This window comes from Chiroxiphia lanceolata, chromosome 6 (assembly GCF_009829145.1).
Source record: "Chiroxiphia lanceolata isolate bChiLan1 chromosome 6, bChiLan1.pri, whole genome shotgun sequence".
Lineage (NCBI taxonomy): Eukaryota > Metazoa > Chordata > Aves > Passeriformes > Pipridae > Chiroxiphia > Chiroxiphia lanceolata.
In genome coordinates, this window is record NC_045642.1 from 52,646,382 (window position 1) to 52,661,715 (window position 15,334).

The 15,334-nt window shown below is 48.5% G+C and overlaps 2 protein-coding genes across 4 annotated transcripts in view; one reads left to right on the plus strand and one right to left on the minus strand.

Moving 5' to 3' along the window:
* Positions 1 to 5,713, minus strand: part of CCDC85C (coiled-coil domain containing 85C) — a 110,909-nt gene extending 105,196 nt beyond the window's left edge. For all 3 annotated transcript variants that reach the window (XM_032690636.1, XM_032690634.1, XM_032690637.1), the window contains exon 1: positions 4,587 to 5,713. In XM_032690636.1, coding sequence (XP_032546527.1) covers positions 4,587 to 5,298 — 712 coding nt within the window. In that variant the 5' untranslated portion in view covers positions 5,299 to 5,713. The remainder of the gene's footprint in view (positions 1 to 4,586) is intronic.
* Positions 5,714 to 5,916: 203 nt separating this feature from the next.
* Positions 5,917 to 15,334, plus strand: part of HHIPL1 (HHIP like 1) — a 45,100-nt gene continuing 35,682 nt past the window's right edge. The window contains exon 1 of the mRNA XM_032691289.1: positions 5,917 to 6,239. Within this exon, the coding sequence (XP_032547180.1) occupies positions 5,917 to 6,239 (323 nt within the window). The remainder of the gene's footprint in view (positions 6,240 to 15,334) is intronic.

Below are 15,334 nucleotides of genomic sequence, written 5' to 3' on the forward strand. Positions count from 1 at the left end.
CCGAAAGGGTGTGAGAAGAAGAGGAGAAATAAGTATAGGGTAGCTGCATGACCAATCAATACCAACCCACAGGGGAGAACAGCCATTTCTCTTTGCCACCATTTTAACTGCAATATATCATACCCTCTAGGTAAATATGTGGACATTTACAAGTGGGAATCAATAGAAATAGAGATCTTCCCACCTCCTCACGCAGAGAGACTGTTCTTCTTTCACTGGAGAAGACAGCAGCAAGAGGCCATAGATTAATGTCTCTACTACTACAGGCTCTCTGCTTGTACCCCCAGATTCCTTCCAGGCTTCTCTGACCACTTTTTAAGTGTTGATGTTTTTAATAATTTACAAAAACAAAACAAAACAATGAACAAAAAGGCTGATAAAAAAAGAGCATTAACATTTCATCCAACTGGAATAAAGTCAGATACACTGAAAACCACCCAGTCCATTTTGGGAATCCAGAGTAAAGAGTTTCAGAAGATCTAATTACAAAATTCAGTTGAAATATAAAATATAAAACCAAAGCCCGAAAGTTTTGCCTGCATGCACAAGATTTTCTCCCAGGTGCATTACTAGTTAGGCAGTCTGTATGCCTCCAGGCTTGCAGATGGATAAACAGTTGTCCCAGTCAGATCTAGATAAGGCTAAAACCAGTAGAAGCCCTTGCCCTGGCCTCAGGGAGCTTTGAGTCACTCCTCCCAAAGTTCCCATATACCTCACAATCCAGAGACATATCCTATGGTACCTGAGGGCTTTTTTCTTCCCCCAAGTCATATTAATATCACCCAATGCTTTTTTTTTTATATTATTCTTTTTTTAAAACCTAATTCTGTCAGGAACCAGGCAGTCCCTTCAGTATGGCTGTCTAAAGCTGGATGGGTAGAAAGACTTTTCATGCACAGACTCACACCATGCATATAAAGGAAAGCCAAAGCACTCACAAGTACACACAGTGACTGTGCCTCAATTTTTGTCCTAGATCTGTGGGTTGGTTTAGGAGAACTGTGTCATATCATGCAGCTGGCCAGTTCCATCACACAGCTTGGAGATGGCCCTGTCCCACAGCCCAGGTCCCAGCACATATAGAGAATGGACATACTACTTACTTTCAGACCAAGCAGACTTCCTTTTGGCTCTCAGCAGAATATCCAGAGCTGCACAAGATTACACGTGTCATCTAATATTAGCCATTTTCACACTATGTTATACTTATTATCTTATCTTCCATGAGTGAATAACTAATCATCAGCTTCCAAAATTCAATTTATAAAAGTAAACAGACTTCAGAAAAATGAAGCAGAGGTGGATCACCAGTTGGGTTGGTTTTGCTTTTTACACTTACACCATTTACACTGAATTTACCTTACAAATCTAGAGTTCATCACCTCACACTCAGGTGGGTCACTGGGTCCAATAAATCAACCCCTGGTTTAACAACTCACTTCCAAAGGACTGCTGAACAGAAAATGAGAAACATTTAACCCACCTTTGCTCACTAAGATTTCACTAAAAAGCAACCTTCCTGGAAGTGTTATAACAGCCACTACACTCCTGACTCCTCCAGAAAAGCACTAGCAAGTGAAGCTCAGTGGATACTACTAGCAGGGGCAGCACAGTTCTGGACTTTCCAGTTTCCAATTTCAGGACTTTCCAGCTTTTCCATAAGCAAAAGCTGCTCTAGCAAGCAGCTCACGAGTGGCAACCTTGCTCCCATCAGCTGTCCAAGGCTCCTACTGTGTTCTTACTACAGATGCTGAATTCTGCCCTGCGTCCCTTTCCGATCCACCTCCTGTCCCTAAGAAAATACACAGGGTTGTTTATTTTGGTGTTAGCTGAGCTGGCCAGGCAGTGTCTGTTTTACCCACCAGTTAGTTCTCCAGTGCTTTAAAGACATGAGACAATAACAAACTAGACCCAAGTTTACAACCTAAAAATGAAAGTCCATTTTTCCTCTGACTTCCTTCGGTTTTATGCCTGAAGAAAAAAAATTCACCACGAAAAGAGTACAAAAAGGCCGAGATCTAGGTTGCACACACAGATGGCAGGGACAGGACCAGGAGACACGGCAGGATGCTCACTGTGGGGCTGCTCCGTGACAGCTCCACCAGCCACCTGAGGCATCGAGGTTGTTTTCCACGTTCACTTGCTCCTGCCCTGCTCCTCCACATTGTCATAGGCTTAACGGAATTGTTGCTTGGTCCCAGGCAAGCAACCCTCCCAGACTACTTGCTGTCAGTCAAAAAAGAGGCCTGATAAGCCCTGCATTTGCATATGTATTGAGAGGCACTTCCAAAGGCACAGCCAGGGAAATGGCCTTGCTGAATACCGATGCTATCTGAGAATGACAACTATTCAAGTCATTTTACAGCTTCACTACCTAAGTGGAGAGATCAGGCTTGTCTGCATCTTTACAAGGATTATTAGCTTTAAAAGTGATGATCACATCCGTTGCACCCTCAGAAATGAAACTGCACAGGTTCGAAGGAAAGAGTTTCAGTACTTCGCACAGAAACCACCTCCCACAGGCACCCCAGAATCAGGAGTCACTAAAACCTAAGATCACGCCTGAAATGCTCGAGCCCATATTCCTCCTTCCAATACAGGAGATGAGAAGGGATGTAAAGGCAGGCACGGAAACATGCACGTGCAGATGTTCTGACATCCCTCCCTACACTTATCCTACATAGGGTAGGACATGAGACTCAGCTCTCAGTCCCCTCCAAATGATACTGCTGGGCGCAGTCCCACACACAGTGTTTGAGAAGGGCAGTGAGGACCGAGTTCTGCAAGCAGAGACTTTCCTCTTTGTGCAGACAGGGATGACTTTGAATCCCAGGTGAAGCATCCCACAGTGCCTCACCCCGGGTTCAACGGACAGCTCTGAGGCTGTGGTGATGCCTCATGTACTCCAGAGCCCCGGGTTAACAGATTAATTCAACTAGCTTTGCCCCAGTAAGTTATCAATACCTAAAAGGGACACGGTCTAAGGTTCACAAACCAGAACTGTGAAGCCCTTCTGCCCCAAAACAGTAATAACACATTCAATAACTGCCATGTGCTCTCCACATTGTCTTTGTGGAGAGCAATGCTTTAGGAAAATAAAATCAAGTCATGTCAGAAGCAGAAGCTATCTGTAGATTTACAAACCAGATACTTCTGATTTATACAGCACTAGAAGAGAGAGATTAAAAAAATTCCACACCAAACGTTTAAAGATGTTTGCTGTACCCTGCACCATCTGGTGACTGGATCATCCCTGAAACCAGCAATCCCTGACTACTGTGCGAGGTGGCCAGAATGTCTCCAGCTGTGAGTTGAGACACACAGCTGCGGCAACAGGACCACAAACAGCAAATTTGTGGATGAACACAGTACCTGTGAACTGAGTTGATCAAACCTGCATGCTCTCAGATCTCTTGGGACATAAAGACTTGCCATAAATCACCAAAAAAAAAAAAAAAGAAAAAAGGACCACCAAAAGCTGTGGGAGCTGAAAGCATGGTTATCTGGTAAACACATCCACTGCTGACATCAATCAAAGGCAAACTCTGGGGCTTCATTCCCCTCTCCGTGCTTGGAGGAGGGAAAAGGGCACCCCAACCAGAAAATAGTCCTCTGTGGTTGGACAAGAGGTTTAAGAACATTAAAAAGAGTCTTATATACAAGAATTTATTAGATTGGTGCCTGGATTGATTCCTATTGAACCCTCTTGGATAAATTACTCCTTCTAGAAGTCAAGTATTTGGTCTTATGGGTTTCAAAAGAGAAAAAAAAATCTCCATTTTAAAGACATTTCAATATTATTATTTTAATGCCTGATGACTATTAGACAACAGGAGAAACTTTGCTTGACTATGAACTGCCAGAGGAGGCTTGGCACGATTTCACTGTGGAGCTTGTTTCTAACTTTAATGACGAGCCTCAACAAAATTGTGCGTACAGCGTCCCTTCGAGAGTAACCTCTTCTCTACAAACAAAACTCCTCTTTCTGAAGCGGAGCTGGGGGAAAGCCACAGTTGCACCTCTCTAGAACTGCTAAGCACATCACAGCCAGCCTGCCCTGAGAGCCCGTGGAGCTAACAGGTGATGCTCTGTGGGACAGACCTGCACTTTCATCAGATGCTTCCAAAATCTCATCCCAGGCTCTTTATCGATGTTATCAAACTAGCAAACAAACAAGCCAAACGTAAACCAAAATATTTAAAGGGAGAGAGAGAGAGGGGGAAGAGTGGGAACACAATCAGTGTTTATTTAACCCTGAAAACTCAGGCTGGTTTTTGTCAAAAAAGAAACGAAAAACAAACAAACAAAACAAAACACCAACTCTGCAGATAAAAGAAGCTCCAACCCTCAACCCAGGACATTGATAACGCCAGTCAAGGGGCACCACCACATACACACCCCACCCTCACAGGTGCCCCTCCCCGGCCCCCGGGGCTGCCAAAGAGGTCACCAAGGATGAGCAGGGTTGGGAATGGCGAGGACCCCTCTTCACCGGAGTCCCTCACCCCGCCGCCAAGGGGGACCGGACAGGCAGGGGGAGGGGGCGCCGGGACAGCGGGGCGGGGGGAAGGGGGGCAGGAGCTCACCATTGAGGCCGTTCGGGATGCTCCGGTGGTGAAGGGGCGCAGACAGGTCATCCATAGACCTCCGCATGGCCCCGGCCTTGCTGTCGCCGGCCTTGTGGTGGTGGAGATGGTGGTGATGGTGGTCGGGGCTGCCCGCGCTGCCCGTGCTGGAGGTGCTGCTCCCGTCCCCCACGTCCCTGGTGGCCGAGCCGCCGTTGAGGTTGGTCAGGCTGGCCTGGCTGTCGATGGAGCTCCGCGAGCCGGCCCCGCTCCGCTCCTCGTCCAGCATCAGCACCATCTCCTTCAGCTCCACGTTCTCCCGCAGGAGGGTCTCCTGCCTTGCCTCCAGGTCCTTCAGCTTCTGCTGGTACATGCCCACCTCCTTCCACATTACACTGGCCGTGTGCCTCCCGAAGCGCTGCCATTCCCTTGACAGCTTCTTGCCTTTTTGCCGGTCGTCGTCCAAGAAGCAGCAGAGCTCCCGTAGCTCCTGGTTGTCGTCCTGCAACTTCTGGTTCACCTCCTTCAGCCCGCGGATCTCGTGCAGGTGAAGCTGCAGCCGACGGTTCACGTCTTTCATCAAGTTGCCGTGTTCCACCATTAAGTTCATCTTTTCATTCTCCACTTTCCTTAGTCTTTTCACCAGCTCCTCCTTGCTCCATCTCAGCATCTCCTCTTCTGAAATTTTGCTCAGGTCTTCTTTAGACCCTTCCAAGGAATTTTTTGCCATCATCTGTGCCTAGACTGCTTTTGCTCTCACTGGGTAACAAATGGTTCGGGTTATTCGGATTATTTCGTTCGCCTGATTTCCTGGAACTAAAATTCACTGCAGCATCTCGGGGAAGAAATATTATAGTTCTCCGTTGAGCTTTGGACAAGGAAGAAGAGCAACGCCGGACTGGAAATTCTGCTCCCCCACAGACCCCATCATCATCATCATAATAATAAAAAGAAACCACAAACCAAAGGAGGTGGGGGGGAAGGAAAAAAAAAGGCGCCCCCCCTGCCCGGGGCCTGGGGGCGACAGGTTATCCGGGAGCCAAGCGCTGCCCGCTCCAAGCGAAGCCTCCGCAGGGATCGGTCAACTTACCCCGGGCAAAACAACTACGCGGCGGCCGCCCCCCCGTTCCCGGGCGCTCCGTCCACTTGTCCTCGCGTTCCCCCCCCGCCGCTCCCGCCGCTCCCCGCCGAGGGGGACCGAGCACCGCGCCCCCGCCGCCGCCGCCGCTGCCCCGCTCTGCCGCCGCTCGCCCGCAGCCCCGCGGCGACGTGGGGCCGAGCCTGGCGCGGTGGCGGCCGATGCCGGTGCGGCGCTGCCGAGGAGCGGTGGGGGAACCGGCGCCTTCCCGGAATGGCTCAGCCCTCGGGAGGGAGGGAGGGAGCGAGCGAGGGAGGAGGAGGCGGGCGGCCGCGCCGGGGCTTGGTCCCACCTCCTGCCGGGCAGGGCGGCGCGGCCCTGCCCCAGCCGAGCCGAGCGGCGGGGAAGGAGAGCCGGCTGCTGGCGGCGGAGCGGAGGGAGCCGAGGCTGGCCAAGACGAGCCGAGCCGCGCCACCCCCTTGGCTGCCGGGCTGGGCGCTGGCCGGGCCCGGTGCGCCGCGCCCGCCCCGGCTCGGGTTACCGGAGCCGCGGCCGCCGCAGCCAATGCGGGGCCGCCTGGCGCCTTCGAACGGCAGGTACAAAGGGACGGGGCCGCTCCCTCCGCCCTCCGCCCGCCCCGCCGTGCCCTGCCGTGCCCTGCCCGCTCCGGCTCACCGCTGCCCCCACCACCACCCCGGGGCTTCCACCCTGCTTTTTGCCTTTTTTGTTTGGTTGGTTTTGTCGATTTTTCCCGGTTTTTTTTAGACGAAAGCTACCGGAGAGAACCCCATCCCGGGAAAGGGTGGGGTTGGACAGGCAGGAAAACGCGCCCGCCGGGCGGCCCGGGGAAGCGGCGCCGAAGCGGCCCCGGTCCCGCTCTGTCCAGACGCGGGGAGGGACCAGGAGCCGCGGGAGCGGAGCGGGATCTCTCGGAGCATCTCCGCTGCCGCCGCCTCCCGCCCAGGGCTTTGTCACCGGGCCCCGGCCCCGCACCTCCCTGCCCGGCTGCTCGACCGCCCCCTGGGGCGGCCGCCTTTGTCCCCAGGTCCTTCCTGCATCGGCAGGTTGAAGGAGTCGGCTCCAGCATCCCTGCCGCCTCTCTGCTCCTGGGAGCGGCATATTCCTTTAGACCTCAGTGGTGCGGGAGGAAACTGCCCTAAGACGCAGATAATGCTTATTCCTCGGTAAAATCTACACAGATTCTGGTGGTCCTTCTGCCAGGAAGTCAGCATGCCAGCATCCCTTCTGCACACATCAGACAGAACCTAGTAAAGGGTATGAAAAGTTCATGAAGTAAATTTCCTAGGCAACATGTGGGCAGATTTCCTATATCCTTGCATCACATCCTGTGAGTTTCCGTCTAATGCACTTTTCCTTGGGCTATGCTATCTCTCTGTGGGCTGCTTTTTGGCCAGTATCACATTGTAAAAATTAAAGATGCACCAGGACACAGCATGAGTCCTTAAAACCCCAGGGAATTGCCAGCTTTGCGTTCCTGAGGAACCTGAGTAAATGATTTGGCTCCAGGGTTAATCCAGTGCAACCTCAGGTTTCTGACCGCTGGAAAGCTGGTCAAGACACCCTCTAGCTATAAAGAAACATCAAATCCGATGCCAGAGCGTGGGATGCAGAGCATATGGCCTGTGCACGGAGGGAACGTTGGAACAGAGAGGGATGGAGGATTGCAACTTCTGCCTTTTGGTGTTGTCTTCCTCAGTCTCAGTCGGTAAAGCTGCAGTTTCTTCATGTTTTTCTGCACAAGCCTCTGTTCCTGGATTTCTGAGCCCAGATATACCCTGAGCAAACTAAGATAACTGCCTGTTCCCTACTGAAGCAAAACAGCAGAGCTTCTCTGCTCCTTCATTCCATCTGTAGGCACTGTGGTCCCTTTTCTCCTGAAGAAGCTATTATCCCATTATTATCAAAAGGGTAAGAGGAGCTTAGGACAGAGCACAGAGACTGGTTCACTTCATGTGGAATTTGCAGGTGGTGGATTCTCAGTAACACACTGCGCAGACATGAAGATGTGAAGAGGACAGTCCTCCCCTAGCACAAACATGCACCGGGTAATTCCCTAGAAAGGAGGGAATCACATTGTACAGCCAGTGGTGAGGCCTGCTTGCTTCTTTCAGGGGGAATTGGTCTGAGCAGATAAAGCAGGGGCCACCCAGGACCACAGCTGTGCTCTGACCTGAGTTCCCACCTTAGTGACAGCTCTGCAGAAGGTTCAGTCCTGGCCATGGCTGGTCAGGCTCTCCTGAGGCTGCCATCTGAGCAGCAGTGTCAGCCCTTAGGACATGGAACAGGTGTCCGTGCTGAGAGGTCACTGCTTCTGGGGTCTGGCACCCCTCTGACAGGTCCCAGACAGACCACACATGGCCAGCATGGCTTGGGACCAGGCTGTGTCCCATCTCCTGCTTCTCACCACCCTGAGCCACAGCTTGTGGCTACATTGTGTCTACAAGGCACCCAGGCATTTTTTGAGCCAAGCCTCTTATTTACAAGGTTTTAATCACATCCTTCCCCACAGGAAGTGGAAAGTGCTTCTCCCAGACCCTCCCAAGCGTTGATCTGACTACCAGGTCCCTGGCCGGTGACCGGGAGAAGGAGGAGCAGAACACGGGGACACTACAAAGCAATTGTTCATCATTGACTGAAGTCAAAAAGGGAGAGAAACCTCCAGGATCTGCATCACAGGCACAGGTGATGCTACACCGTGGCGGTGCCCGGCCTGGGCAGTTTATTGCTGGGCCTGCCTGATGTTTGCTTCAGCAATTTCCCAAGAAAAGCTGTCTGTCCTAGGTGAAACCTTTCAAAGTTTGAGCATTATTGATGCTTCTGCAGAGACTGAACCCAGCAGACAGGGGCACTCCTCAGAGGAAGCAAGGAGGTTATTAATATCCACAGAGGAAGTCCCTGTGATGATTAAGACTTGTTTTCAGTATTCAGTGGGTATGTCTGTGCTTTCGGAAACGTTAACATCACAGATCCACCCTGATGCCATCCACAAGGGGTTTACTGTCATTCTGGTGCCTAGGCGGCTGTTGAAGCATGGTGACCTGCTGTGTTTGGGTATCCAGAGGCCTGTATGCTCGACAGGTGGCATTGAAGCTGCCACGTGTCCAGATGGCACCTGGACCTGATGAGTACCCCATGAAAGACTCCTCTATTAACAATGAAGAAAGCAGGATGGGGTCAGTTAGTTTGAGTGAGTGTGACCTGAGTCACATGAATACTGTGCATCATCACCTGTACTGCTCCTTCATCTTCCCTTCAAAGTGGACCTTACACTGCAGTAGAGGAAAATCCCTTCATCTTGTAAAAGCAAGGCAGCAGTGCTAAAGCAGAGGTATCAGAAAGGGTCTGTGGCTCAGGAGATCTATGGGCACAGTGGAACCGGGGGCTGGGTTGAGATAGGTGTTTAAACACTTTGATAGCTTGGAGGGAAAGGACTAGGTCAGTGCAGGTTTTATGATCGATAACAAACTCTGTGTTGCAAAGCAGATTTTTAATCAACACAAATAATACATAATGTTGGGGTATTTTTGATGAGTTTGTGGTTTTAGTTCTAGTGAACAAACCCCGTTTCCTGGTGTTATTCAGAAGGCATTATGATTTCCTTGTGCCAATTTAGCTGAAGTGTAGGAGCAGTTGGTAAACAACATGCCATGGATTCTCTCTTGTTACATCTGGCCATGGGGCCTTCTGCAAGCTTCCAGTGGAAAACATTTTAGTATGCGTGTTATCTTAAGCTTTTGATGCTCGTTTAAGACAGCATCAAAACCCATCCCTTGCATTGAATCAGATGGACACTTCCACCCTCTTCAGTCAGGGATGAAATTTTAAAGCAAATTATAGCAAGATAAGGATTTTAGAAAGATAGCACAACAACTTACTGGGTAAAATGTACTTGATGTTAACTCCTGAACTCAGCAGGTGATGCAAAAAAATGAATTTGGTCCCTGATAGAACACAGCAATACACAGCCTCATTGAAGTCTTACCAAAGCATTCCCTCTACAGGGATACGTCAGTATTACAGAAGACACCACCAGAGCTCAGGGTTGTGCTGCCGCTTCCCCCACTTCCCCGGAGAGGGGTGGCTCTCCCAAAGCCCACTCATCAGGTGTGGGAGTGGGTGGAGGGGCAGGATTAATCCCAATGAGACTCTCCCAGGTCCTTGGTTTTCCAAGGCAGCCTAGGAAACACACACTGCTGCCTGTGGATCAAGACCACGCTCCAGTTTACATGCACAGGGGACCCATCTCGTAGAACACATTCTCCATGAATCATTTACATGGGTTATAAATCCTCTGTGGCACTGGTACTTTCTCATAAATCAGAACCAAGGACTAATCCTTGACTAATGTTTTGAAATACAGCATCCAGATTGTGACAGTGGGAGCCCTCCTTTGTGAGACAAAGCTGTGCAATAACAAAAAATGTGCAATGCTCTAAATCTATGCATTCAAGATAGGCACTTCACTTTCAGCCTGATTAAGCAGTGTTTTCAGCCAGAACAATTTTCCAGGTAGCAGCTACCTGAAGAACTGTCATGTGCCATTCTTCCTTCTTTTCCCAGGTCAGCTGAACCTTCCTGTGAAAAGCCTTCATGCCTCCATTTGCCCATCTGGCTAAGCAATGAGGAAAACACAGTCCCTTGGAAGATTATGAAGCACTCCTTAATGCTGGCTTCTGGCAATAGAGCTGGGCCATTCAGTTCATTCACTCTCCTTATGAAAATGGTATGTTTTAGTGGAGGATTTCATCTTGTCTCCACAAAGCCTCTTTCTTTTCTGACCTGAAACTGCTAGTAAAATTCTAAAATGCACCAACTTGTTTGAAAGACTTCAGGATATTCACAGAATTATGGTTATGACCAGCAAACTCTTTGCCTTGCCATGAAAACAGGTCCTCTGAAAGGCATAAGCAGTAGCCTCTAAACATTGCTACAAAGAGCTGTGTCCAAACTGGAGACCAGCGGAGATGAAGAGCTGTTCCTTGAAGGAAGGCATGGGAGGTGTATGTGCTCACGATGTACCTTAAACTCTGTTTTCCAGTCCCATTTCAAAGTGTCCTGCATTCACATGTTGGGTCCAGATCTGCTCCACACAGGCACCCTCACAGGGCTGATGGAGCAATACCAAGTCTTAGTGGCAGCTACAGAGTGGGCACACATAGCATGTTTGAGTCAAAAAGAAAAAGCCCATAAAAATCCCCTCACCTACAGTGCTCAGCACAACTTTGTTTTCATGCAAGTGCCTAACCATTTCATGCAATACAATGGAGTTTTTTCCCCTCATCCCTAATCTGTATGTTGGTAAAGGACTGGAATCTAAATCCTAAGAAGCAATAGGCAATGCTGATCCTACGTGGGAGCTCCAGGTGATTGACATTTTCCAAACTCGTGCATAATAACTAGAGCAAAAATTTCACTGCTAATTTAGCGTGTGGTGGGGATCCAAATTCATTGTGCAGTCAGAAGGTTGCATACAATATCAGAATTTTTTTTTTTTAAGTGTTAAGAAAAATCTCCAAATTCCTCTTACAATGTTTGAATCGTCAGAATCACCATGTGCCTGTGAACTGAGGCCATGTGCTGGTGAACTGAGTCACCATCAACTACCCAAAGAGGAGTGACACTGAGACTTTCGATCCAAGTGTGTGTCAAGAAATAAAAATTCGATAAAGCATCTTCTGAATAGGTAAGAAATCAGCCAGTAGCAGGAATAGACAGGCAGACTGGTTCAGAGTGCTGGCCCCTGTATTGTCTCTGCCAGTGGCAAATACCAGATGCTTATGAGAATACTGTGAAAAACCTACCCATAGGGTGAGTTTCCTCCTCTCTGCCATCTGGTACCACTTGGCTTCTTCCCAGAAGCACTAAGGTTTACATCACTTCCAAAAATATTTACTATTCTACCTAACATGGGAAGAAGGCCAGAGATAGCTTGATATGTCTTTTGCCTTTTGTAAATACTCCTTCATAAATAGGTGATCTAACAAATAGATGGTAAAAATGGAAGGTAAGAATTTATACCTCTCTTGGCATCACTAAACTGCACCCCTCAGTTACCCTGACATCAGGGTACATCATCGAGGACAAATTCTACCCTAGTTATATGCCGAGCTCACAGGAGGGGTCTCTGTGTATCTGGGGGGTAGAACTTGCTTCCCACAGACCGAGGAACTTGCAGGAGGTTATTCTGCAAGACAAAACCAGTCCCAATGTTTATAATGTTTATAGTTGCATCTCTTCTAGCTATGCAGCACCCAGCCACTGTACAAGGCCCAGGAAACTCCAAGGATTTAAACCTGCTTCATTTAAGCAATTGGTGATTTAAACGCTGGCTTCGCCAAGTGTATGTTACATGGACTTTTTTTTTTTTTCTCTTGCCATCTCTATTCTTGTTTTTCTTGCTCTAACAACCCTTCAACAAATCTTTTAGGGAGGCAGAGTGAGTGCTGTTCCATGCTTGATAATGAATCTATAACAGTTTCACCTGAATTATCTTTGGTATCATTGGTTTAAAAACAGGAGAAAAATTAACATGAAGATAGAAAAATTATCAACACTGTTCTCAGGGAGCGTTCTGTTTCATGGATAGTGGTTGTAGCCCAATCAGCCTCTGATCTTGGCAGATTGCCCCCAAACATCCCATGCCCTGGGGGATGCAACAGCCCCTGGGCTCTTCAGGGCTGCTCCATTCCGCATACCTCCTCCTTTTCCCTGGCACAGCTCTGTGCTTGGGCTCAGCACTGCTGGCTACAGTACAGACACCTTGCTATTCAAGCAGATGAGGCCATTGGTATAAGCAGCATGAGGTCAATGAAACCCGAGCAATTCTGCAACAGAGAAAAGAAGCGATGTTATATGATCCCCCCATCTTCATTACACTCTAATTTCTTATTTCCAAATGAATAAATGACCTTTTAGGTGTACTGAGGCACCAGGGACTTAAAAATACCCAGTTTTGTACTATAAGCTAGGCCTGTAGGTACCCTTTACTCAGTGGTAAAGAGTATTTTCTGCTTGCAAGACAACAATGAGGACCTAATTTTGCCTTTTATAGCTCACTGAAACCGCTGGGATTTTATAGCAGATAAGAGAGGAGAGTCATGCCCTAAAATGCTGACACCACTTCTATATATCATAGAGATATCTGAATAATTCATAGTGTCAAGCAGCGCAAGTTAAAGAAACAGTGGCATAAGTGACAACATCCAGTTTTAGTACATTCAGCACAAAAATTAATATTCCACAAATTTCTTTCTTACACAAAATCCATCATCAGTCTTTCCAAGGAAAAACTGCAACAGTTTTCAGAGTGATACACCAAACATGGGGATTTCCTTTTGATGGGACACATTACCCCTCACCTTTACCTTGTGTGGTATTTGAAAGGGAATGAAATTAAATTGGGCTCAGATTGGAAAAAGGGACAATAAAAAGTGTCCTTCCCCTCGGGCTCGTTCTGGCACAGAGATGTTGCAGAAGACCCTGGTTGCTGTCGCAGGTCTCCAGGCTATGGATCCCTTTCTGTTCCTGATAACAAGTTCCTTTCAAAACAATTAAGTTGAAAACAAAGGCTGCAGATTAGCTGTTTATGCTGCTGGTTCATCAGGGATCCTGGAATTCTGAGGATGTTTTGGATCAAAGCCAGGGCCTTTTCCAAAGGGCCTTCACCATCACACTGAATTGAATGAGGGAAAGCCCTCCGGGAAATCACGCTCGCAATTCAGATATAAATGTAGCACTTCCAGCTTGTCTCTTCTTGTGTGTGTGAAACTAAAAAATCCTCTGGAGTTTGCAGATGTGTTTTCTACTCTGTGCTTCCCACCCCTTAGTTTGGATCGGAGACCCTTGCTGGGTCTGATATTTCAGGCTGAGTGCTGGACAAGGGATGTCTTGAGAACACTGGCACCTTGCTGGCTCCACAGTGCGGGGCTGGGGACCACATGATGTGTTCTGCACACATGAACCAAGCAGGGAGGTGGTGTCATTTTAGACCTCCTGATGGGTGATGCTCTCAGTCAACACACCAGTTGGCATAGCTGACATCCTCTTCCTGGCCTGGGTGACCACAGCAGGTCCTGGTGGCCTCTCTGCGTTCTGCCCACATCTGCTGCCACTGCCAGACACAGTCACCGTTACCAAACAGAGATGCCATCTGAAAATAAAACCCAGGTGGGGTGTGGGGATCTGATTGCCATGGTGAAGTGATGCTCCTTTCCCAGCATGGCAATGGCTGTCATTAAATTTCCTGCACCCTGTCACCAGCATGATGAAGCCTTCCCCACGGCTCAGTGGATCACAGCAACACTGGTCTGGATTGGGCTTTTCCCTCCTGTAAGCAGGTTGCTGTGCCTTTGTATTCACTGCTCATTATCTGTTAGTGGTTGTTTACCTTTGCTCCAAACCCTCCCCTCTCAGTGGCCCACGTTATTGTCCATGGCAATCATCGTTCCTGCAGAAGTAAAACTCTGAAAGTGAGGAATTAATTGCCTTAGGGCTCTGATCGTTTTTAGTGGTGCGGAGATAATCTGTCAGACACAGGAACCATTCTAGCGCCAAGCAGCCAGAGCAGCAAAGATCCCCATACTTATAATCTTATTTTTAGTCTCTTCTCTTCATTTCCAGAGCAGACCAACTCAAAGATTTACGTTTTGAGTACAACTCAAATTTTGCTTTGCAGATACTACTTTCAGCCATGATGTACATTGATTTTGATGGCATGCAGGATGTACCAGGCTTAATTGATCAGTTCTACTTGCACATTTGAGCTTATTTGCTGTACTCTCTTCTTTGCCTTCATTAGAAGTGAATGTAACGCTCAGGAAAGTTTCCAGAATTGACAACTCCGGAAACCAAAGTTCCAGCTGAACAGATCGAATCAAAGCAAATTTATTACACCCCTGTGCTCTCTGCACTTAACCCCATGTTCTTTAGGTCAGCCTTATTGCTGGAACCACCAACAGCATCACCCATGAGGACCAGTCCTGTTGATGAGGATCCTCTGGTCTGGTTACCTGCCTGTTAAAACGTGCAATGGCTTGAACAACCCTCCTGGTGCTTCCAGCTGGGCCCTGTGGACTTCAGCTCTCTGCTAACTGATGTAACTGGCCTTCTCCTGAGCTGGGCTGGCCTTCAGCTGGAGGCTCAAGAGTAGAAAATCTGGCAAAGTGGTGGCAGATGATGTAGTGCAACAAGGGAGTAGCACACACTGCCACCAGCAGAAGATTGGATCCAGTCTGCACATAAAGCTTCCAAGCTTTACCTTAACCTTGCTTAATTCAGTAAGTCTATCTTTGGGCTAGAAACAGTGCCAAGCACTGAATTTCTCTGTGTCAAGAAAAAGAGTAGTTACATGGTATTTCTGTTTTGGTTGCAACTGAGAGATCTGCAGAGAATAGTGAAGGAGAGAGGCTGTGGGAAAGGAAGTTTTCGTGCTGGACTGGGAGGCACATTTCTGTGCAAACCCTGTGCAAGTAATGAAAAGAGAGAGAGGGATGGAAAAAAAAAAAAAAAAAAGAGAAGTTCCCTTGGTAGGAAATTCAGGACTGGTGTCTAGGTTAGACCTCAGTCAGGGAGGCAGAAAAATATCCCCCAGGAGCTATCCCGGTGCCTGAGGAGCAGAGAGCAGTGATCAGGGTCTGTCCTGATCCTCCTGCACATGGGACAGCCTCTTCAG